General features: G+C 37.3%; 1 protein-coding gene across 7 annotated transcripts in view; it reads left to right on the forward strand.

Annotated features, from left to right (window-relative positions):
* UTRN (utrophin) overlaps window positions 1–23,600 on the forward strand; it is a 540,243-nt gene that overhangs the window by 411,328 nt on the left and 105,315 nt on the right. For all 7 annotated transcript variants that reach the window (XM_043888655.1, XM_043888654.1, XM_043888656.1 and 4 more), the window contains 2 exons: window positions 2,734–2,863; window positions 17,490–17,758. In XM_043888655.1, coding sequence (XP_043744590.1) covers window positions 2,734–2,863; window positions 17,490–17,758 — 399 coding nt within the window. The remainder of the gene's footprint in view (window positions 1–2,733; window positions 2,864–17,489; window positions 17,759–23,600) is intronic.

Genomic DNA, 23,600 nt, shown 5'->3' on the forward strand with positions numbered 1-23,600 from the left:
TCAGTGGCATCATCACTATCTAGTTTTAGAACATTTTTGTTACTCCCGGCCCCAAGAAACCTGATGCCCATGAGCAGTTAACTCACCCATTCTTCCCTCAACCTTGAAGTCCTAAGCTGCCACCAATCTACTCTCTCTATATATACGCTTACCTCTTTGGGCATTTCATAGTAATGGGCTTTTGTGTCTGTCTTTTTTCACTTCGTGTTATGTTTTCTAGACTCATCCATGTTGTAACATGTATCACTATTTCATTCATTTCTGTTGCCTAATGAGATGTTATTATATGGATATACAACATTTTGTTTATACATTCACCAGTTGATGGATGTTTTGGTTGTGCCCACATTTTGGCTATTATGAATAACATTGCTATGAATGTTCATGTGTGAGTTTTTATGGGGATGTATGCTTTCAGTTATCTTAGGTATATACTTAGGAGTGGTATTCCTGGATCATATGTTAACGATGTTTAACATTTTTAGGGATTTCCAAATTGTTTTCCAAAGTTGATGCACTATTTTAAACATTCCAGCATCAGTTTATGAAGGTTCCAACTTCTTCACATCCTTGCTAATACTTGTTATTGCCTGAGAACAGGATTGTTTTGAATGAAAATATAAAGTCATTAAAATAGAAGAAATTCCAATTAGATAGTGTTATGCTCATTTAAGATAGTTCATATATGTCATGTGATATTAGAACCTAAAGCTGAATGCCACTTTGTAGCTCTGTGTACAAAACAACTCTGTTGGAGTCTAATTATCTTATCATTAATGTGCACCAGGTGGTTAGGAAATGCTGGTTTTCTTTTATGTCTAATTGAGAGGTAAAGGGCGGTAGAATGATTATATGTATAGTGCTGTTGAAAGTTAAACCCATTTCTGACATGCAATTAAATATAATTGGAATAGAACAAATTGAATAACAAAATTAAATTTGCGAAATAGAATATGAAAAGATATTGAATGTATGCTGTTCCCTGGGATATTTGAGTGGTGAGTTGGCATTAGAGCTTGAACCCCTTATATTTATGTACTCGGCATGGTTCCCACCTGCCCACCCTTGCCTCCTCTACTTCCCTTTCTTGGCGCATCCGAGGAGTTCAGGAGACATTCCCTGCCAACGCCCTGTGCCTGGGAAATCCCATGTACAAGAGGAGCCTGGCAGGCTACAGTCCTTGGGGTTGCAAAAGAGTTGGATGGGACTTAGCTACTAAACAACAACAACAAATTATGGGTTGATATTTTTGTTGTTGTTGTTGTGTACTGTTATTCTTTTAATTTGAAATTTTTATTAAAATATAATTGTATACAATTTATAAGTCAAATAATATTTACAATGCTTATCACAAAACCCAACACTGTCAGCTCCATTTCTCTCTACTCCTTGCCTGCTCTTCTCACACCTCCCCACCTGTGATGGTTCTTTCAACTTCGTTACCAGTGTTTTTCTGGTGCTCAGGTTCAGGTTTTTTTTACATAAGATTATTCTGATATTTTTGCTGCTGCTGCTGCTAAGCCACTTCAGTTGTGTCTGACTCTGTGAAACCCCATAGACAGCAGCCCACCAGGCTCCTCTGTCTCTGGGATTCTCCAGGCAAGAACACTGGAGTGGGTTGTTATTTCCTTCTCCTTCTAGATATTTAGAATTTTTGGTTTTTATTTACTGTGGATGATGAGGATATGGCCTCCAAATACATATCCTCCAGTATGGCCTCCAAATCAAATGCTGTTAAAAATACTTAGGTTTAGAAGGACTTGGTTGATTGTAACATACAATTTAGAGGGTAATATTTTAGAAAATACAGAGTTGAGTTTTCATAATGCATTGCCAAGGAACTGTATTAAAAACAAAATATTAGAGCCAGTAGGTGTTTACGTACATAATTTAACAGGATAACAGTAATTTTGATCTAGCTACAGTATTGAAATAGCACATGAGAAAGTCTTCTTTTACTCTTATCTTGCAGTAGACACTGGATGAGTTTTGTTGTTTTTAAACCCTAGTCAATTAGTCTTACTCACCAAACATTTATAGGAGCGGAGGTGAAAGTTCAACCCTACTGAAAACAGTCAAAGTACTGTAGATAAACTGTTCTGAGACTTGTAGATTTGCATGAAAAATGTCACAAGGGAAAAACTGTAATTGCCTCAGCATGAGAAATAGAATATATTTTAAGATAATTGGAGACTGTCTTTTATGTGTTCTCTTTGGTTTAGTTTTGATTTCATATACTTTAATTTGTTTCTATCTCTTAATTTTTTTTTTCTTAATATATTCCAAAGGATGTAAAACACTTCTGAGGATCTCATTACTACTTGTGAAATTGCCTCTTTCTGTATCATTGGATGTGATCTTTTTGGTCAGTCAGTCTCATAAGAGAAAAGTGTCTTAGATCAGGCTCTTATATTTTAGCAATCTGATAACCCTAAAGTACATTTTGTGTAAGTTCAGATATACTCTAGCAATTTCCCTCAGGTGAATATTGTAAATTTAGGGGGGTTTGGTGGGTTTTTGCATGTTACTTCTACAGGAATCATCTTTTTGCTTTTGTTCATGTTTCATCATTCCAGTGTGTAGAATTTACATTTTCATTTTGTAACCTCGCTTACACGCTGGTGATTAGCCATTGCCTTGACAAGTGTGAACAGATGTGGTCTAATTGAAGATGTTCCATGACTTGGTAAACACATTGGGTTACAAATTCAACTTTTCCTTCTCTTTGCAAAGGCACTGAGACGTGAGTTGAAGGAGAAAGAGTATTCTGTCCTGAACGCTATAGACCAAGCTCGCGTTTTCCTGGCTGATCAGCCAATTGAGGCCCCTGAAGAACCAAGAAGAAACCTACAATCAAAAACAGGTGAGCCTGGTTTCTTTAGTATGTCATAAAAATACATATGAGAAGAACAAAACACCAAAATCATGTAGAGAATTTTTTTGCAGCATTTTAGGACCTGATATCTTTAAATTCCTTACAGAATCTCAGGACCTCGTGTTAAAATTTTTCTTCTAAGTATTACTTCAGTCAAATATGTCATTAATAAATACCTAGATTCTTAAATTAAAAAATGAAATGACTGTATATTCAGTATCATTAGTTTAAAAGGGAATTAACTACAGAAAAATTAATTTATTAGAACACATACTGTAACTACAAATAATTTCTTTAAGAAATAAATTACATTTCTTACATTTAAACTACATGATAAATAATTATATATAGAAGAATGGTATTTAGAATATAAGAGTAAACATATAAATTATTTAAATATCTATAAAGTAATGTTTTTTAACTTCTCTTTTTCAAGATTACAAATTTAAATAAGACACTGAAGTGCCTTTCTTTTATAAGCAGACCACAGAATTTATTTAATTTAGATGCTAACAACTTATATTGTTTATGTACTTTGGCTTAAAACTGAAATGGTATCTACCTTACTAGCAACCAGTAATAAATTACATAGTAGATTTAAGAGATGAACTTGGGGGCCAACATATATCTTTATTTTGATTTTTCACTTTTGGCATAAAAGCATGCTGATGCATTTTAAGAAATAAACATGCCATTCAGAATATTTTCTCATCATTCACTTTCCATAGTAAAAGCAGACCTGGAAGATTTCTCATGCTGTGTCTAGAAGAAGTGTAATTCATGAGCATTTATTACTTGTAAGGGATGTAGGGTTGGAAAATGCTTTGACTGTACTTGGAACCGGATCAGATATTTGGAAAGTAGCCATTTTCCTTCTCAGCCTTGGTCAGAGAAGCTCTACTTCAATGTGAATACATTTCCCATCAGGATCATACCTCTCTTCTTGACCCTTTGGGGGAATGTGTGTGTGTATGTGTGTGTGTGTGTACATACAGAGACACACACAGCACGCTTATCATCTCTCGAAGCTTTGCTTTACTACTCTCTCCTGGCAGTATCGCTGTTTTTCCAGTCCGCCTACCGGGGGACCTAAATCATTGTTGAGTCTCCACCTCTCACCGTCTGCAAATCGTTCATGATGGTTATTTCTATCTTTGGAGGACTATGCCTTCTGGGTACTCTGTTATAGATGTAATTATGTGTGTGTCACATACACACACGGACATAAGGTATGCACACACACCACGCACACAGCTACGAAGTAGGTGGTTGAATGGCTTGGACGCTGAGCACGCTTGGGTGTGGATTGGGTACTGAGCAGGCTCGGGTGTGGATTGAAGTGATTAGTCAGGATAGAACCATTGGAAGCCGCAGCCCAGCGTGAGGAGCAGAGCAGCTGTGTGTCAGGGCAAGTCGGCGGAGCTCAGAGAGGGGCAGGGGGTGGTGGAGGGGCTGGGCAGGGACTGTGCCTGCGCGGGAGGTACGAGTGAGGAGATCGCGCGTGCTGAATGGTGCAGGTTATGAGGCCCTGGGAAGGTGGACAGCACGTTTCAACTTAGATACAGCAAGAAGAAGGTGCTATTTCGCCTGGTTTTTTTTTTTCTTTTCATTTATTTTTATTAGTTGGAGGCTAATTACTTTACAATATTGTAGTGGTTTTTGTCATACATTGACATGAATCAGCCATGGATTTACAAGTATTCCCCATCCCGATCCCCCCTCCCACCTCCCTCTCCACCCCATTCCTCTGGGTCTTCCCAGTCGCCTGTTTTTTTAAGCTTGGAAGAAAAATAAGTTCACTTGTCTTACTTTATCCAATTTAAAGGCTACCTTAAATCTGCCTGCAACCTCGTCTCCTTGTTTCCTCAATATTTTTCAGAGAATAGAGGGAAGATTTTTATAATCAGTTACTTCATAGCAGTAGAAAAGTGCTACATCACTTGAATTTCACTTTGCTATCAATTTTCTTCCTCAGTGGTTAGTCACTTTAAAGCGTAAAAACATACTGCTTTTTGAGCCCTTATATTGGGAATTTTTAAGGTCCATTTTCATATACTGTATTTGGGAGGCAAGGAAAAAAAGTCATATCAGTGTAGCTTTATGATATTTTTTGTTTTGTTTTTTTTTACAATTAGTCATTCCCGTGCTTTCTCCTGATATTATTTTGTATAACGTTGGCTGATTTTACCTGTTGTTAGAAGTAAATGAAAGAAAATTACCCATAATAGCTTTTATACTTTGTTGTTTACTGTGACTTATGAACCTCTGCTGTCAGAAACAGAGAGTGTTTGAACATTAGTTATCTTTTTTGATGCTACTCAAAGTGCTCAGTGTTGAAGGAAATAGAGCGGAGAGAACCTGTATGATTTTTTTTTGGTTCTATTTAATAAGCATTTATTGAGTATGCTATGTGTAATGTACCAAAGGACACAACCAAGGTGAATCTGTGTCTTTATTTTTGAATAACTATTTCAGAAAATACTTCTCTCCATGATTTTTCTCTCCTGAAACCTTTTCTCCTAGCTCCTTTTTTTTTTCTCCTATTACCAATTAGTATCTCATAGAGTCATATGTGTATATGTGCATTTTATGATAGCTTATTGAGTTTCATTTTCTTACTGAGTAACACTGGATGAGTTGCTCTTAGGCATCTTTTAATAAATGCTGTTAAAAAAACAAGCAAACTAATTATTTCAACCAAATAATCAGTTGTTAACAAAAGAATCTTATCAGGTACGCTCTGCTAAAAATTCCCCCTCCCCCCAGTTTTATTGAGATATAATTCACATAACATTGTGCAAGTTTAAAATGTACAACATAATGATTTAATATTTGTATGTATTGTTAAATGGTCACCACATAAGACTAGGAACATCTGTCATCTCACATAGTTCCAACTTTTTCCCTTGTTTTGAGAACTTTTAAAATCTAGTCTCCTAACAACTTTCAAGTATTTATATTTTAAACACTGAAAATCACTACTGACATTAATTGCGCTATTTCAGGTCCTTACCATCTTTTGATAGGACTGTTGCAATACTTTCTTAATTGGTATCTCTGCATCAAGGTAGATGCTACCATGATGTATTTAAAACACAGAGCTAGCATTTGCTACCCTGGTTTAAAACCAGTAGTAGCCTCTGCAGTAGAATCTGCACTCCTTTACCTTCATGCAAAGCTGCACAGTGATTTGGCCTCAGTTTCCCTGGTGGCTCAGACAGTAAAGAATCTGCCTGCGATGCAGGGGAACCAGGTTTAATTCCTGGGTTGGGAAGATCCCCTGGAGAAGGAAATGGCAACTTACTCCAGTATTCTTGCCTGGAGAATTCTTTGGACAGAAGACCCTGGCAGACTACAGTCCTCAGGGTTGCAAAGAATCGGACTCAAGTAAGCAACTAACACTTTCACTTCACTTTTCTTTTTAGTAGCATCTCATGCCTCTCTCTGCTCCAAACTAATGTCATTTAACACCAACTTCTCCTGATGGTGTGCAGGTAATGATCTTCATTGCCCATTCTATTTTTTTTCTGCCTATTGGTCTCTTCTACCTGATCTCCAACTCCTTCTTCCTTCGCCTACCCAGCCCTTGCTCATTCTGTCCCACTCACTGAGGCTGTGTGTCAACCTGAATCCATTCCTCTCCAGCTCTTCTCCTTGCTCCCTGGCACCTGGTCACCTCTCTGACTATATACTAATATCTGTGTCTGAAGCTCAGCCCTGCCCTTTCTTAGTGACCTCTCCCATTTACTGAGAATCTGAAAGAGTGTGAGAAATTATCTGAGCAGTCAAGAGAGTATTACGTTGAAAATATAGTGAAGATCATAGAAAAGCCACTCTCTCAGAGGTATTAACTCTTACTTTAGACACTGTTGTGACTAGTTTCACTTGTTTTCCAGTGAATTATGGTCATGTAGCAAGATGGAAATGATACGGCAGGGGAAAGGGTGGCAGTGAGAAATGATGTCTGGCAGCCTGACAGCTATGAGGAAAAAGAAAATTATAAAAAGGATACATGAGAATTCTAAAATAAAACAAACCAGAGTAGTCTTTGGGGATTTTTACAATAAAAGAAAAGCTGAAGCAATGAGCTGTGGTTTGTTTATTTTTGAAGATAGACTATAAATCAGTTAAGAGAAGGCATAGTAGTTTATACTATATTTTAGTAAATTTCCTTCCAAAATGGCAACCATACAAAAATAGGGCTAAATGAATGAAATATAGCCATCTGGACCACTCAGCTTCCCAGAATTACTCATTCTGCCTATGAAAGGTTATTAAGTCAATATAATTTTTACTTGATCTAAAATTATCTGAATGATTATAGAAATTTAACAAAGTTCACAGCTTTGTCAATAGTTTGCTTCTCTTGAGTGAGAGGGAGCTACTTAATTTGACTTGAATTGTATCATTTCCTTTTAGTGAGGTTGAATTGAAAAGACCCTGATGCTGGGAAAGATTGAGGGCAGGAGGAGAAGGGGATGACAGAGGATGAGGTAGTTGTATGCTCTCACCAACTCAATGGACCTGAGTTTGGGTAAACTCCAGGAGTTGGTGATGGACAAGGAGGCCTGGCATGCTGCAGTCCATGGGGTCGCAAAGAGTCAGACACGACTGAGCGACTGAACTGAACTGAACTGAATTGTTTTTCGTTTGATTTTAACCACCTGGTTTATATCTTTAGAAAGTAGAACAATGAGACAGCAAAAATTTCATTGTCATTCATACTGATCTTCCTATGTGTACTCTTCAAACCACTTTTGTAGTTGGCCTAATGAATTGAGCAGATGGTATAGTATGCCTCTAAAAAAAATTAGGTTAAAACACAAAGGCCAAGAAAATACTGTGGTGCTGACCAAGGTCATCAGCTATTATGGAGTAGATGAAGGACTACCTTGTGAGTAGATGAACAACCAACCTTGTGTGTTGGTAACCTTCCTTAACCTTGGGTTTGGGGGCTTGTTTTCAGCTCATCCCTTCATTCTCCTCTCCTTTCTCTTTGCCTCTGCTCGTTGGCCACTGACCTCCTAGCTCTTTCTTGACTCTCAGTGTCTAGAGCCTCTTAACCCTGCGCAAATGTTTCTTGGCTTCTTTCTTGTTCACCCAACCTCCTTTGCGGTTCTCAGTCCCAGATTTAAGTAGACGGGAAGGACAGCTGTGGGGCTTTAGCCCACTCTTGCCCCTACACCTCTTGAGGTAGTCAGGGAATATACATAACTTCTCACCTATCCGTTATCTAGAGTTCAGGTTAAAAGTCAAAATTGCACAGGGAATTAGAGCCTTATGTCTGCGTTCCCCTGTCTACCCCCAAAACAGATGCAGGCTCATGTGTATGCAGATGCAGGCATGCACGCACACCCCCACCCACACACACATACGTATTTTATGAGTTGAAGCTATGGTAGCAATTATTAAACAAAACAGTTAACACTTTTAACAGTGTAGTTCACCTCTGAAAGTGTTTAGAAAATTATACAAATGATTGTCAATGTGGGTGTGGAAAAGCTATTTTCCTCTACTCAGGTTCTGATTTTAAGACAAAAAAAGATTGCATTATTTTGCTCATAAATTTCCCTTTGAGTCTTCTTTAAAATTTATTCCTGTCAAGACATTACTATTACTACAACTATTACTTTACTGAAGGCTGTTTGAACATTGTTTCTTTTTCACCCTGGTGTTTCATGTTAAATGATAGAAGAAAAAAAAAACATTTTATAGTATATATAGTATACAGTCCATGGAATTCTCCAGGCCAGAATACTGGAGTGGGAAGCCGTTCCCTTCTCCAGGGGATCTTCCCAACCCAGAGATCGAACCCAAGTCTCCCGCATGGCAGACAGATTCTTTACCATTTGAGCCACCAGGAATTAATGGCTAATAAAAAACTTTTCAGATAAAAAGTACGTATGGATTACTGTTTTTCCTCTTTGACCTTTAACAACTGTGTGTATATTTAGTAATGTTTAATATTTTAACTCAGAATATGCTATTTTCTTTTAATTATTAAATGCTTCATATTATTTTAGAAAGCCAATTAGGAGTATTTTTCACCTCTGTGAGATCTCATATATTTTACGATATAACAAAGAAATAATAAATGACGTTTTTCAGTCTACTATGTCAGTCTGTTTTGTGCCAGTATTAGCAAACTTGTACAAATAAAGTTTCATGACCATTAAATGAGTGAAAAAGTGAAATTATCATAGAGTTTAGAAGTAACTCTTATATTGATTCTCAGTATAACATAAGATCACATAAAAACAATGGCAGTAATTATTTCCTTGTGTCTCATAAAATGAGACCAAGTTATACATAACCTAACCTAAGTAATGAGGCAGTAAAACTCATGGGTGTTTTTCCCCAGGGAATTTCTTGTTTTCCTAATAACCAGTTTATTAATTAGAACCTCACTCATTGGAAGTGACAGACACCCAGCTTCCATAAGCATAGACACAGAGGGGAATTTATCCACATTAAACCCCATAACAAAATTACATTGAACACAAGGACACAGCCGGTCACAGAAACCAAGCTCCCAGCTGGCCCTTTCTACCTCTCTCCACAAGTCTTCATTTTCTTCACTTTCCTGTGACCTTGTACCTCACAATCACATATCAGGGAGGGAAAGCCCTGCTTTAGATCTAGCACGTTTCAAGAGAGAGCAGCAACTGACTCACCTTGAGTAACATGGAGCTTGGAGTCTTGTGGGATTGGCAGACACCCCCACCCCCCCACCCCCACTTTATAAGCATCATGTCAGATGGAAGAGGAATCAATGCCCAGAAAGGAAGGAAGAAGAGAAAAATGTTAGTCCACATGAGTGTTCACCACAAACCGACACTTATCCTTGAATAAATTATAAACCTGCCAGGCACTGTTTCCTGAAATTCTCATAACAACTCTTTGAGGTGTGCGTCCTTTACCACCCATTTGACAGATGGAGAAACTGAGGCTTTGTGATATTTGGATGCATACTATCACCCATGTGACAGAGCTGAAACACCAACTCAGGCTTGCCACATCCCTTGTTGGCCTTAACTATCATAGCAACCTATCTTAACTATATTTGTCTACTTCTAAAAAATTAGTACAACAGTTAAAATGCTTTTTCCTTCACTATTACTTTTCCTTTACTGAACTATTAGGCTGCTTAATGGAATGACATACCAGTTCACTGATTTCCTAGCACCAAGGCAGAGGGTGTTTAGGCAATATTAGACTTTGTCTTTTTAATTTTCGTATAAAAACTTGAAGGATAAATAATTGCTTTCAGGTCTATAGACCAAGGCAATAATTTAATTAGCTTCTTAAGTCCAAATTAGATTAGTAAAGTTGTCATGCATGAAAAAGCACAGAAACATATAATGTTACTTCCATTTTCAGTGTTAACTTCAGAGCAGCAACGTGATCCTTCCCATTTTAAGGTTCTATAATGTATGGATGGTTGTACTGAATCCACTCTTCAACTTTCTTTAAAATATAATGAACTAGTTGAGTAACCCTATTGATTGGATAAAAATTTCAAAAACTTTTTTGCATGCTAATGAATACCATCATAGTGAAATTCAATTTAAATCTATCAAATTCTTGATGAAGACTTACATGAGAACAAAGGTTAGTTTGATGGACGTAGGATTTTAAATTAATTGTTTACCATTTGTTATGGTCTTTCATCACCATTATCGCTATGCATAAATCACATGTGCCTTATAAAAAAAGATGGCAATAATTTACACATATGTACTTTATTAAAATTAACATCTGGGGTGTCACTCTCTGATTTAAACTTAAAGAATATGAGGAGACTAAATGCTTTCAGTGCAGTGTGTTTTTTTCTTCCTGTTGTTGCTGCTCATCTTGAAAGCTGGTATCTTCAAGAGTTAATTGAAAGCTTTGCTATCTTTTGAAAAGTGTAATCCTAGCCAAGGAATAAATTCTCCACTTTAAACTTCTCATTTTGACAGTACGTTAACCTAGGACATGCCTAACTTCTTTAGTGAGAATCACTAAGCTTGAATAGAAAGCCCGGGACTTCTTTTGTAAGTTGATGGATCATTAGCTGCTATATTCTTCAGGGAAGCAGCCTGGGGAGAGACGGGCAGCAGTGTAGCAAGAAATGCAAGACTTTTAATTGAAGATTCCTGTCCTCTGATCTTAAAAGTGAATTTTCCAAAACAAAGAAATACGTACATACATCTTTTTATTCCCTTGACCAGTACTTATTGAATGCCCACCTTGTGTCCACCTTGTAGTGTTCTAGATCCTGGGGAAACAGCAGTGAACAAAACACATCCTTGCCTTCCTGGAACATACATTCACAGCTTCTCTTCTGCCCCTCTCAGGACCACTCTCCTGTTCCCAGTGACCTGTTTATAGCTGTCTAGCACTCAAAACTGACTTGAATAAGTTATAAAATTGCCATTGGTATGAGGAAATTCAGGGAATATTCCATTACAGAAAATTGAAAGCTGGGTCTCAAGTGTCTTAGCTAGATCTGTTCCAGGGCCATTCTGCTATTTCTACCTTTTTCCTTGGCAGTTAACCTTCTTAATGGTCTCTTAATTTTTCATCCTTAGCCCTATGCTAGGTTTATTTACTTTGGCCCACTTTGAGAGAAGGGTAGAACATTAAAGTATTCAGACTCTAGCTCTACCTTCATTGATTTCTGCTCTGAAGTGCTGTTTATCCCTCTCCACCGTGTGGTCTGTGTTCCTGTTCTCTCCATCCACCCCACCTCCACCCCTGACTCTCATTCATAGCTTGTATTTTGGTATTTGTGAAAGATTTTCCCTAAATCTCTTTACTGTAGAGTTCTTGACCTAAATGTTTCTGTTCACTGTCTTCTTTCCCTTAAGGATTTGACAAATTCCTTGGCAGCATGATGGATCCTTATCATGTTTATCATATACCTACTGAAAGACTTAGGCTATATATTATCAGGTTAATCTGCTCTGGTTATCATCTTACTGTTGTCATCCTTATAATGTATTAAATGAATATAATTAGAAATACTACAGTAATCAGATGATAGCACTTGATGGTGCACTTGTAATCTGGTTACTAATGAATTGTCACCAGTCAGCATGCAGAAAAGGAAATGGGCAGGGTCGTCTTCAACACTGATCATTTCAGAGAGATTAAATTGATCTTAATCATGTAATCAGAGACTTTGAGAACATATTTTCCATTATCTTAATCAGAAACATCATCTGAGACAGAAAAACAGAATGGGCTAAAGAGAGGGACAGAGTGAAGTCTGGTCTCTAGATATATGAGGAAGCTTTGTTTTTTTTCCTGTGAATTCTTGTTGGCTAATTAGCTTAGTTTGCTTATGTGAAAAATCTCTAGAGATAGCTAAACCTCCCAGATATAGTAACAAAATCATTTTAAAAAAGAAAGAAATTAACCTTTGCTGAAGCTTTTCTGTCAGGCATGTGTCAGTAGCCTTATAGATATTAACTGAATTTCAAAGACGTAAGGAATATATCTATGCTATGAACATATGACTAGTTAGCATTGGATTGGCATACAAACTAATCCTTCCTTGCACCAAATTGTCCACGGGGTGAAAAGGCTACTCTGGAGAATTTTTGTTCTCTACTTGTTTGTCTTAACATGTCCTCTTTATCTCTCAATGAAATATAACAAGATTATAGATACATGCAAAACGTAAGCAAACAGTACAAATGAGATGAAATTACCATACTTTAAATGACTTCATAAGCTTTATCCTTCTCTTTCACAGTAAAAAAGTAATAATAATAATAATAATTAATAGAAATGCTTTAATGGGTTTAGGGTGAAGGAAGAAAAAATAAGTGGAAAGATTTCCATTTAAAATTATGAAGTTGAATATTCTCAATAAAGAGTAAAGTTGCAAATTCCATTCAGAAAATTGAAAATTTCAATTCAGTAATTATATACATATTGAAGACATACTAGTCTCTAGACCGAATACTGTAAAACCAAGATGAGAAGAAACAAACATGCATGACATAAAGCTTTAAATTCTAAGAATAAGAAGTCACTATGGAGATTATGTGTTAATTCCAAAATTGAGAAAGAAAATAAGACAAATGTGGAGAATCTTTGTTTAAAATAACTGAACTGATTCTAATTTCTACAGGTTTCTATGGTATTTCATTGGGGAAACATATATTTGAATGTTTTTAAATGTAAAATAAAATTTATAAGCACACAAAAAGAGGGAAAAGAAAATGTTTTTCCCTCTAATGTGAGACTTCTTTGAGACACACAGTGGCTTTGTTTTCCTTATATAATTGAATTTCAGAGGTAAAAGGGGCCCTGTGTAAAATCTTTTTCCAGCATGAGGACATAGAGTTCCCACTGATCAAGCAGGTCATCTAGCTCACCTGGGAGCCCAGGGCAGGATGGGAGCAGTGCTGACTGCAAGTCTTAGTCCCTGCTTCCGGCCCAGGTTCCTTTTCCGTCTGTATTCCAGTGAAGCGTAGAATACAGGGTAGAAAGAAGAGAGTGGTGTAAGTGCCATCCAATTAATTTGCATACTTGAAGAATAAAGGTCACTGGACTTGAAAGAAAGCTTCAGGGTTGGTCATTCCTTTCTCCGCTCTTTCCCTGTTTCTCCTTCCTAAAAGACAGTTATCTACTCTTTATTAAATGTTTTGTAACACAATAAATGAGTTTCTGTTTTAATTATATAAATATAAAGTAAATATGTTAATATTTGTAATACTTTATAACACGTTATACTATATATAATATATAGTCATAAAGTAAAAGTTGCTCGTCTGACTGTTTGGACTGTAGCCCACCAGGCTCCCCGTCCATGGAATTCTCTAGGCAAAAATGCTGGAGTGGGTTGCCATTCCCTTCTTCAGGGAATCTTCCCAACCCAGGGATGAAACGTGGGTCTCCTGCATTGTAGGCAGTTTCTTTCCTTCTGAGCCTATAATACAATTATAAATATAAAAATGAATACAGTCCCATCCTCAGAGATAAATTGCAAGGCTTGAAGGGAGAAGAACAGGAGAATGGAGAGTGAAGCAGAGTACTCCCTCCCGAAAACATAGACACACACACACCAGGGAGTAGGAAAGTGACCTAGGAAAAGTGCTTTCGGTCTGTGAATTGTCAATAAATTTACTTGGTTTTATCCTACTGTTTCCTCTGTCTCTTAGCCTCTATTACTGCCTTTTCAAATGCAAATTAGATTCCCCTCTTATCACCAAGCTTCATTTGCTTTCCCACCTTATGTAGTTGGCACCCTGCTCTGCGTGGGAATGACACAGCAGCTCAATGGGGTGGAAACACTCTGTCCAACTTCAGCAGCAGTGACCAGAGAAATCAACTTATAATCCAGTAGACTGACGCGGCTCCATCCTGGCAACAATTGCTGTTACTTGGGGAACTTTTTAAAATATATCCATGCCTCCCTTCACCCTTGACCAACTAAGCCAGAATCTTTTAATACTTGGTCCTTGGGGATCAGCATTTAAAAACAAACAAGTAAACAGACAGACTGTCTCCGGGAGGTTTCTAATAGGTTACCAGAATTCCAAACCCCTGGTCAAAGAGATTCTCCACTCTTGCATGAGGGTCTTGAAATTTACTGCAAAATATCTACTTGTAAATTTTGAAGCAAGCTTTGTCCTTTGATTTTCAAGTAACAGGAGGTTTTTTGTTTTTTTAAAAAGTCTGGATATCCTTTTATTATTTTCATCTTTTATGCTTTCTTTCTGTTTTGATTTGATTTATTCTCTTAGCACAAATTGTCATAATTTGAGATTTCACATGTTGCTTCTTATTACCTATTTTACAGAAGTTCTGGAAGGTTTTGTTTGGCTTTGTACTTCGCTCTGTTCTTGGTTTAAAGTATGTATTAAACTGAGATTGTTGCTGCAACAGGAGCAACAATTCTGATTCTGTGATTAGTTAATATGCTTTCTTTCTGGCAAACAGATGGTGAATTGAATGTAGAATTTTCTTTTGAGTAGCTGCTTGAGTGGGGATTTTATTATAAATACCACAGAAGGACTGCTCAATCAAAAGATTTTACGTTAAATGAAGACAGAAAGTCACAGCCAGAGTTGGCTATTTTGTCACAGGACAAAGAAGCTGTGTGTCTCCCTACCAGGTTATTCAGTGGCTGACTTAGAAACAGTTTTTACTTTATCTAGAGAGAATAATCATAATTAAGTTGTCTCTTCTGAAATTGGCACTGTATTGTGTTTTTTACAAAAGTCAATAAAACAAGAGTGTTTAAAATATATCTTTAAAAAAACTCAAGTGATTTATTAACAAGTACAGCTGTTGCCATCATAAAAATTATTAACTCCCTTTCTCATCAGGCTAAAAATGATATTTTTCTCTTATCCATAGCATATTATATTTATACAAAATATGAATAGTATTGATAATATTTTTTGATTTATAAAAAACCTTGAAGGTTTAAGGATTTAAATAAAGTTGCCTTTTTAATGATGTACCTATCCTCACAGTTTTTTTTTTTTAATCAAGAACCTTGATACCCTGACCTGTAACAAGTTTGAAAATTTTTTTCTCCAGGATTCTTAACTCCCTCCCCTCACCTTTGTACTGGATTGTGTATCTAATTCTAAGCAGTCCTTAAAGCTGAGCTCTAATTCACTTATTTTCCTTATTTATCTTTTACTAGTATACTCAGTCTGTCTATCATAACATTGTCTCTTCTTATAATCAGTTCATCTGCTAAGGGATTGGTCAGTTTCTGCGTAGCCTCAGAGCCTTCAGCAGCACACTAGAAGTTCTTGGGTTTCTAAGCGCCTCATCATCCATGTCATTCCTGGAGATTTATTATAGCTGTTTGCATCTAAATATTGAGGTCTAGAAATTTCTGGAAACTGGTTGTTACTGTTCACTACCCAGGTTGTGTCTGACTCTCTGTGACCCCACGATCTGCAGCACACCAGGCTTCCCTCTCTTTCAAGATCTCCCTGAGTTTGCTCAAACTCATGTCCATTGAGTCGGTGATGCCATCCAACCATCTTATCCTCTGTCGCTGCCTTCTCCTCTTGCCCTCAGTCTTTCCCAGCATCAGGGTCTTTCCCAGTGAATTGGCTCTTCTGGAAACTTAGATAAAAATAAGTGTTTTGTCCGTTTTGTCTCAGCTTTTAAATAATATTTAAATAAAGACAGGCAGACAGATTTGTGTGGCGAAGAAAAGTTACAGTTTAGAAGGGCTTGCTTCGGTGCATCTTATCAGAAGTTTTGATGAACTTCAGTGCATTTTGTGAGTGGTGTGGAATGTTTTGAGGTGAAGTGGATGTTGCTAATGTGATTCATACCGAAAGATGGGCTGCTGTCACAAAGGAGAATATGCACTTCTATCCTAAAGTAATATATAGTTTATTTACCTTGATTGTATGTTTCTGACTTGCCTCTCTGTTTCCAGGGGACAAGCATGAGAACCATCAAACTAGCTGCTAGGAAGGAAAGGAGGCACCCTGGGGTGTTAAGGGTAGTGAGGCTCAGGAGTGTTTAGATGGAGATCTCTGCCTGCTTCAAGAGTGTCTGTTCTACGACCATCAAGTTCCCCTGTTCTTGTCTTGCCAGCTTCTCATCGCTGTTTCTGACTCTTGGCTTTCAACCTGACTTTGATTTCTATTTCCTTTGCTTGTCTTCTGGACTCTTACCCTGTCTTACCGCCCCGTCCTATGGCAGCATCTTGCATTATGCCTGCCCTTTCCTGTCTGAAAAGTGTACTCTATTTCAGAAATTTGCAAGTCCCACTGATGATAATGCTAAGTCACTTTAGTCTGACTCTGCAGCCCCAGGGACTGTAGCTCACCAGGCTCCTCTGTTCAAGGGATTCTCCAGGCAAGAATCCTGGAGTGGGTTGACGTGTCCTCCTCTAGGGGATCTTCCCAACCCAGGGGTCAAATCTGCTTCTCTTTTGTCTCCTGCAGTGGCAGGTGGGTTCTTTACCACTAGTTCTTTACCACTTGGGGAAGCCCCAGTTCTGTTGGTCTAGTAAATATTTAGGGTGGTCCTTGAAGTCTTGCTGTGTTTTTATTGAAGTATGTGTGGCTGTGTTATACTTCTAGGCTACAGAGAATGCCTTGTATTAAAGATGAACTAACTGCCAAACAGATTCAGCGATGATGAAGTATCTATGATATGTTATTTGTGTTTGTTATATGTTATTTGATATGTCAGTTATATTTTTTTTGGTAACAGGATAAACTAATCGTATTTTCTCAAAGTTTCCCTCATGACTTAAAGCTGTTTCTCTCCCAATTATTTTTCCCATTTCTATAGAGGACAATGAAAAACTAACGAAAAGCTGTCTTTGGATTTTACTTAACTAAATTTTTACTAAAGAAAAATTGCTTTATTTCTTGAGTTGCTACATTTCAAGGTTTGCAAATATATTAAAATTCAAAAGTCACCAAAACCACAGGGCCGCTTATTACTCTGAGTGACTCTTGTCTATTTTGGAGAAGAGTAGGGATAAGTAGAAGCAGTATGGAGACAGTTTTTCTTATTCTGGCTAATGTAGCTTAGGTGCTATCCTTTGAAAGGTGGTATTTACACTTGACTATAAGAAAGTTGAGTTGATCAGTCATCCAAATATTCTTTTTTTTTTCCTAAATTACAGAATTGACTCCTGAGGAGAAAGCCCAAAAGATTGCCAAAGCCATGCGCAAGCAGTCCTCTGAAGTCAAAGAGAAGTGGGAAAGTCTAAATGCTATTACTAGCAATTGGCAAAAGCAAGTGGACAAGGCGTTGGAAAAGCTCAGAGACCTCCAGGGAGCGATGGATGACTTGGATGCTGACCTCAAGGAGGCGGAGGCCGTGCGGAATGGCTGGAAGCCTGTAGGAGACTTACTCATCGACTCACTTCAGGACCACATTGAGAAAACCATGGTCAGCATCCCTGCCTTAGATAAGGGGTTTTAAGAAATCCTTTCCCTGGTGACTCAGAGGGTAAAGAGTCTGCCTGCAATGCGGGAGACCCAGGTTCGATCCCTGGGTCAGGAAGATCCCCTGGAGAAGGAAATGGCACCCCACTCTAGTATTCTTGCTTGGAGAATCACTGTGGACAGAGGAGCCTGGCGGGCTACAGTCCGTGGGGTCAGGAAGAGTCAGACACTACTGAGCGACTTCACTTTATTGTTAAATATAACACAAATAAGGAGAGCCACATACATTACATAAACTGTTACAAAGGATTGTTACAGGGCCAACACTGTTACAACATCCACCAAAATCAGGTTATAGAACTTTTCTAGACACAACAGATGTTTTCCATATGCCCTTCACCATCAGAACTCCCCTTCCCACCAAAACAGCAACTAAGGTGACTTTTACAATACTTTACTTTTATTTTGTGTTATACATTTTCACCCAGCTGTGAATCCCTAAGCAGTATAGACTTCCCTTTGAATCTCTAGATTTCCCCTCTATCTTTTATTTTCTCTGCAAGGTATTTGTTGAAGAACCTGAATTGTTTCCTTTATAGTGTTTTTCACAACCTGAATCTTACAGAATGGCATCTACATGATGTAGTCTGGCAGGTTGCTTTTTAAATTGGTGATTGGATTTAGAGGTTTAATCAAAAGTGTACTGTTTCACTGGGCATTCTTTACCAACTATATCTTATTGTCGGAGTATATAATGAAGAATTATTTTAGCTATAAATTCTGTTTGTGATCACATATTTCCCAGAGTTAAGGATGTTAGACTTCTGGTCTAGATTCCCTTTGGCTCTTGTATTCTAGAACATATCCAGAAAAGAGATTAGTGGAGTTTAGGCAGTAAAAGACACAAGTAACAGATTTAGAATGTATTGGGATTTGTGAAAAAGTGAAAGTCTTTGTCTCTCAGTCGTGTCTGACTCTTTGTGACTGCATGGACTGTAGCCTACCAGACTCCTCTGTCCATGAAATTCTCCAGGAAAAAATACTGGAGTGAGCTGCCATTCTCTTCTCCAGGCGGTCTTCCCAACCCAGGGACTGAACCCAGGTCTTCTACATTGCAGGCAGATTCTTTAACATCTGAGCCACCAGGGAAGCCATTGAGGTTTATAATAGCATAGTAAACTATATGGGTTTCCCAGATGATGCTAGTGGTAAAGAAACTGCCTGTCAATGTGGGAGGCTCAAGGGTTCGATCCCTGGGTTGGGAAGATCCTCTGGAGGAGGAAATGGCAATCCACTCCAGTATTATTGTCTGGAAAATCCAATGGACAGAGGAGCCTGGAGGGCTACAGTCCATAGGGCCGCAAAGAGACATCACAAAAGCAGCTTAGCATGCAGTAAACTATACAGTAGGTAGTCATGAAACAAAGAATAAATGGATGAAAAATCAGACTGAAAATATCATATTGTGAATGGGATTTTTATTGCAAAAGATATACATCTTTTGTGCACAGACTTTGGGTAATAGTTTCCTTTTTGTTTTGCATGTGGCTGAATAGGAAAGAGAAGAAAGAGAAGAAAGGTCTAGGAAATAAACTGAATCCTACTCATGCAAATTGCATAAGTAAATATATATGTGTGTATAGACATAGGAATAATAATAGCATTTACTGATGCTTAGTATGTGCCAAGAGCTGTTCTTTAGCCAGTTTGCATTGGTATCCTTTTTAACTCCCACACCAACCAAGCAAGCTAAGTATTATTATTTTACATATGATAAAACTATAGATATTGCTTCATGCCCACACAGCTAGTAAATGGTAGGGTTTCATGATTACTTTCTTGCTCTTCTCTTTCATTGTAGAGACCTCATTGATAATACTGTCATTAAGCTCAACTTTGATCAACTATTTGAATTTGAATCTTTAAAGGTTACATATTATATTTTAAGCAAATTATTTATTATTGAAAAGTATTGGGGTCTGCCATCTTGCCATCTTTCATGGTAAATATACATGTTTCCAGTGACCCTATGAATTAAGTAAGGTTCTTCATGTAACTGTAGTATCCACAAATCTGAGTTAAGATAGCAAACTGTAAATGCAACTTTTTAGGATAGGATAAGTTCTTTGGAAGGTGCACACGTCTTGTGTTTTAAAAGATGATTTTCAAACACTGAAAAATCTTTAAGCCAATAGATTACAGAAACTATTTTCTGTTGGTTTGCAAAACTGCCTCTTGATTGAGTAAGAATTTACCTATTTGAATTTGAAAGCATCAGTTTTTTTTTTAATATGGGATGATTAGTGTTGAGGGAAAAATGAAGTTATATCTGGCCTAAAAATTTGGGCCTTGTTAATCCCATTTGACTGAAGAAATTACCCATCTTTGCATCCAAATCCTTCTGTTTACATTTCTGCTTATGTGGGAAAGCTAGGAAAAATACAGTTAATATTTAAGACCAAGGATTAAAATATTTTAACATCTTACTAGGAAGAAAAGAAAATAAAACCTAGGTCTCTTTAAACCAAATAAATATATTCAAAGTTCGGCATGTTTCATATGTGCTCAAAGAATACTCCTGAAGTTATAGGCAGGTGAAAATAAGTTCTGATTATTGCTAAATATTATTAAATATACCAAAGCAACTGGAAACAAATATTTTAGGGTGATCGAATAATTTCAAGTTCCTAAATTATACTTAATCGCTCTTATCTGTTGGAGTACACACCTCTGACAGGAGAAGAGCTGAGTTTCCCATCTGCCCACAGGCTGCTGGTCAGCACCTTTAACACACGCAGATGTTTTTGTTTTTATACCAAAGAAAACTACATAGAATTTTATTCTCCCATGGGAAAATGCAGCCAAATCATGATAAATTGGTTCTTTATATCAGAACACATAGCAGATCTGAAACCATTTTACAATTTGCTTTATTTCAGAAAGCCCCTTAGTTTGGAGCTCTTAAAACCCAAAAGATAAACTTTCTTAATGGAAAGATTCCTTGTTACCATAAAATACTGGACCACAAAAACAAAATTAAGCCTGAAATGCATTATTTGTCTAAGGGCTTTTAATGTTTTTACCTGTGGCTTGCAAGAAAAAAGCATTATTTTTATGTAGCAAGGATAAAACTCTTCTCATCTCTAAGATCAAAAAAGATCTGTCTTGAAGTTATAATTTTTAAAGAACTTTCACCATCGTTTGAAATAAAACTGGTTATTATTTAAAATTATATAAATCTGAAAATATTTTCTAGCAGTTTATTGTTCATCTTTAAGCCCTTCAAAATACAAAGATATTGATTTTAAAAGCTGATTATTAGTGTGTGATATAAGGTCATCACTGAAGAAAGCTTGAAAGATTTGAGTTCTGTAATTATTCTCTAACTGAATCTGAGGGAACTTGGGCCTTTTCAAAGTCCAGACTAAAAAATTCTCTTTTCCCACCCCTTTCTATGTTCCATGCTTCTTTATTAAATATGAATTCTTTAGACCTATAATGTCTCTGTTATCATACATCTTCTTTTGTCATTGACCTGTATTTGTGAATCTGTTTATTTGTATACATTCTGTAACCCATGAATGATCAACATCTGCAGTCGTGGAGAAAAACTATCACAACCTGAATTCTTCCATGCAGCAGCAATTCTCACATCTTCATGGACTTCTGTTCTTCTGATTTTGATTTTTTTCTTTTTTACTTTATGCCTGATTACAGAGTAATTTATTTAACCCCACCACTTCAATCATTTATTTACAGCTGAAATCAAATGTCCACCCAAAGCCTGACTTTGAAATGCTAGTGTCTTCAAGGTTCTGGTGATATTTCCTTCTGTATGTTGACTTCTGTGCTCACTGTATCAGGTGTCATTTACACAGTTGCCTCCAAGGTCTATATCTTTCATCCTGTCTGGGCTCCAGATCTGTTCTTCTGACTCTCCAGCTTGTACTTCTTCATGTGGCTTTTGGACATGTTCAAGAATTTTGAAATATTAAAATGTATTCTCTGATTCTTTTTAAAAACAAAATTATATTAGTAATGTTATTTTGATGTTTACCAACCATAATGATTATTTTCAGCCTTTTCATGTTATAAAAAGAGGAACTGGGAAGCAGCTAAAGGTTTCCTTTTTATAAGCTTGAGGACGAAGTCAAATTAATATTGTAGTGTTTTAATAAAACTTTATAGCATTCAAAAGCACTTGGACATCTATTATTCATTAGCTAAACTTGGGGTGATGAAAGAGCAGAAGAAATGGGACTGAGAGACGTATGCCTACTCTCTTAAGGGGTGGAGACTGCAGAAACGATGACACTTGAGAGCTTATTCTAATAGCATGTTCACAACACTTAATACCTGTATGCTTGGTACACAGTTAATATTTAGCATAACAAAGAATTAAAAATATTCAGTTGTCTTTTAATATCCCACTTCTGTTCCTGGTGCTATATTGGCTTGTGTGTTGGTTGCTCAGTTGTGTCTGACTCTTTGTGACCCCGTGGAGTGTAGCCCACTAGACTCCTCTGTCCATGGGATTCTCCAGGCAAGAGTACTGGAGTGGGTAGCCATTCCCTTCACCAGGGGATCTTTCTAACGCAGGGACTGTACCCCGGTCTTCCACATTGCAGGCAGATTCTCTACTGACTTAATCTTGCCTCAGATACCATTTTTGAACCTTCATCATTAGAAATGAACCCTGCCCCTCTTTGATTACTAACTTTGTGCTGAGTACTGGAGAGTGTCTGTTCTCAAGAAGCTTCCATTATATGGAGGGAGATATTAAAATATGAATGCTTACATGACCAGGAACCTAAGAGCTCTGATAAGAAATAGTATGTAAAATCTATAATCAGTGGTTCAAATGGCATAAAACAATAAAAAATGCCTCCACTGTAAAATCTGATTTGTGTGTCCAGAGATGTGCAGCTTGGAAACCCTGGCTGAGTTAGAGATGAGGGCTAGAAAGCTGGTGAACACAGGGGCAGGGCCTTCAGGACTGGAATAGGAAAGGCGTCTGGGAAGTCTTCTCAACAGGTGGGGCACTCCAGTGAGTCTTTCAAGGGATGGATGGAATCTAAGCAAAACCTTATGGGAAAAAAGATACATAAACATAGAGGGGGTTGAAATTATGTGGAGAGAAGGGAAAAACTTGGTTTTTCATTGTTTTGTTGTTCGTTCTTACAGGACATATCACAGTCACTGAACCCAAATATTTTTTGTTTGTTTTATTTTTCCCTCTTGACATATATCCCTTCAACCTCCACCTGTACGAGGCCTCTTACTCTGCCCAAAACTGTCATTTGTCAGTTCTAAGCTTCATTTGCCTCTTTTCTGATAGACCCTGCTCTTCCTTCCCTACCTCTAACCACAAAGAAAGGTCAGAAATGACTTTGAAAGAGAGAACACTTACCTCTTGAGTATATAATAGGCATGGATTTTATGGTTAGGAAAGCTTTTTGTACTGGCCACTTTCTAACTTAATTTTAAATAGAGACATTTCAAATCAAGCTGTTGCATCAAGAGAAAAAATATTAAAGTATCCATATGAAAAAATGGAAAACATGAAAGAAAGTTAAAGATAAAATCCAGCCTAGAAATTAGTAAAATGGATAATAATGTTTTCCAGACTAAATAGTATAAATGAAAAATTTGAAGGAAGTACATAATCATTTAAATGAGTTTGTGTAACAAGTTTTCTCTTCATGCGTCTGTTTATATTCTCTGGCTTATAAAGGGGGGCTCTGGCTGTGGTCCTGGTTGCTCAAGACCTCAGTCAAGTCAGTTGTTGAGTGAGCAGGTGTCATAGATGACTTCTCGGCTGATCTTGGTGTTTTATTTATTTACTT

Source organism: Cervus elaphus, chromosome 26 (assembly GCF_910594005.1).
Source record: "Cervus elaphus chromosome 26, mCerEla1.1, whole genome shotgun sequence".
NCBI lineage: Eukaryota > Metazoa > Chordata > Mammalia > Artiodactyla > Cervidae > Cervus > Cervus elaphus.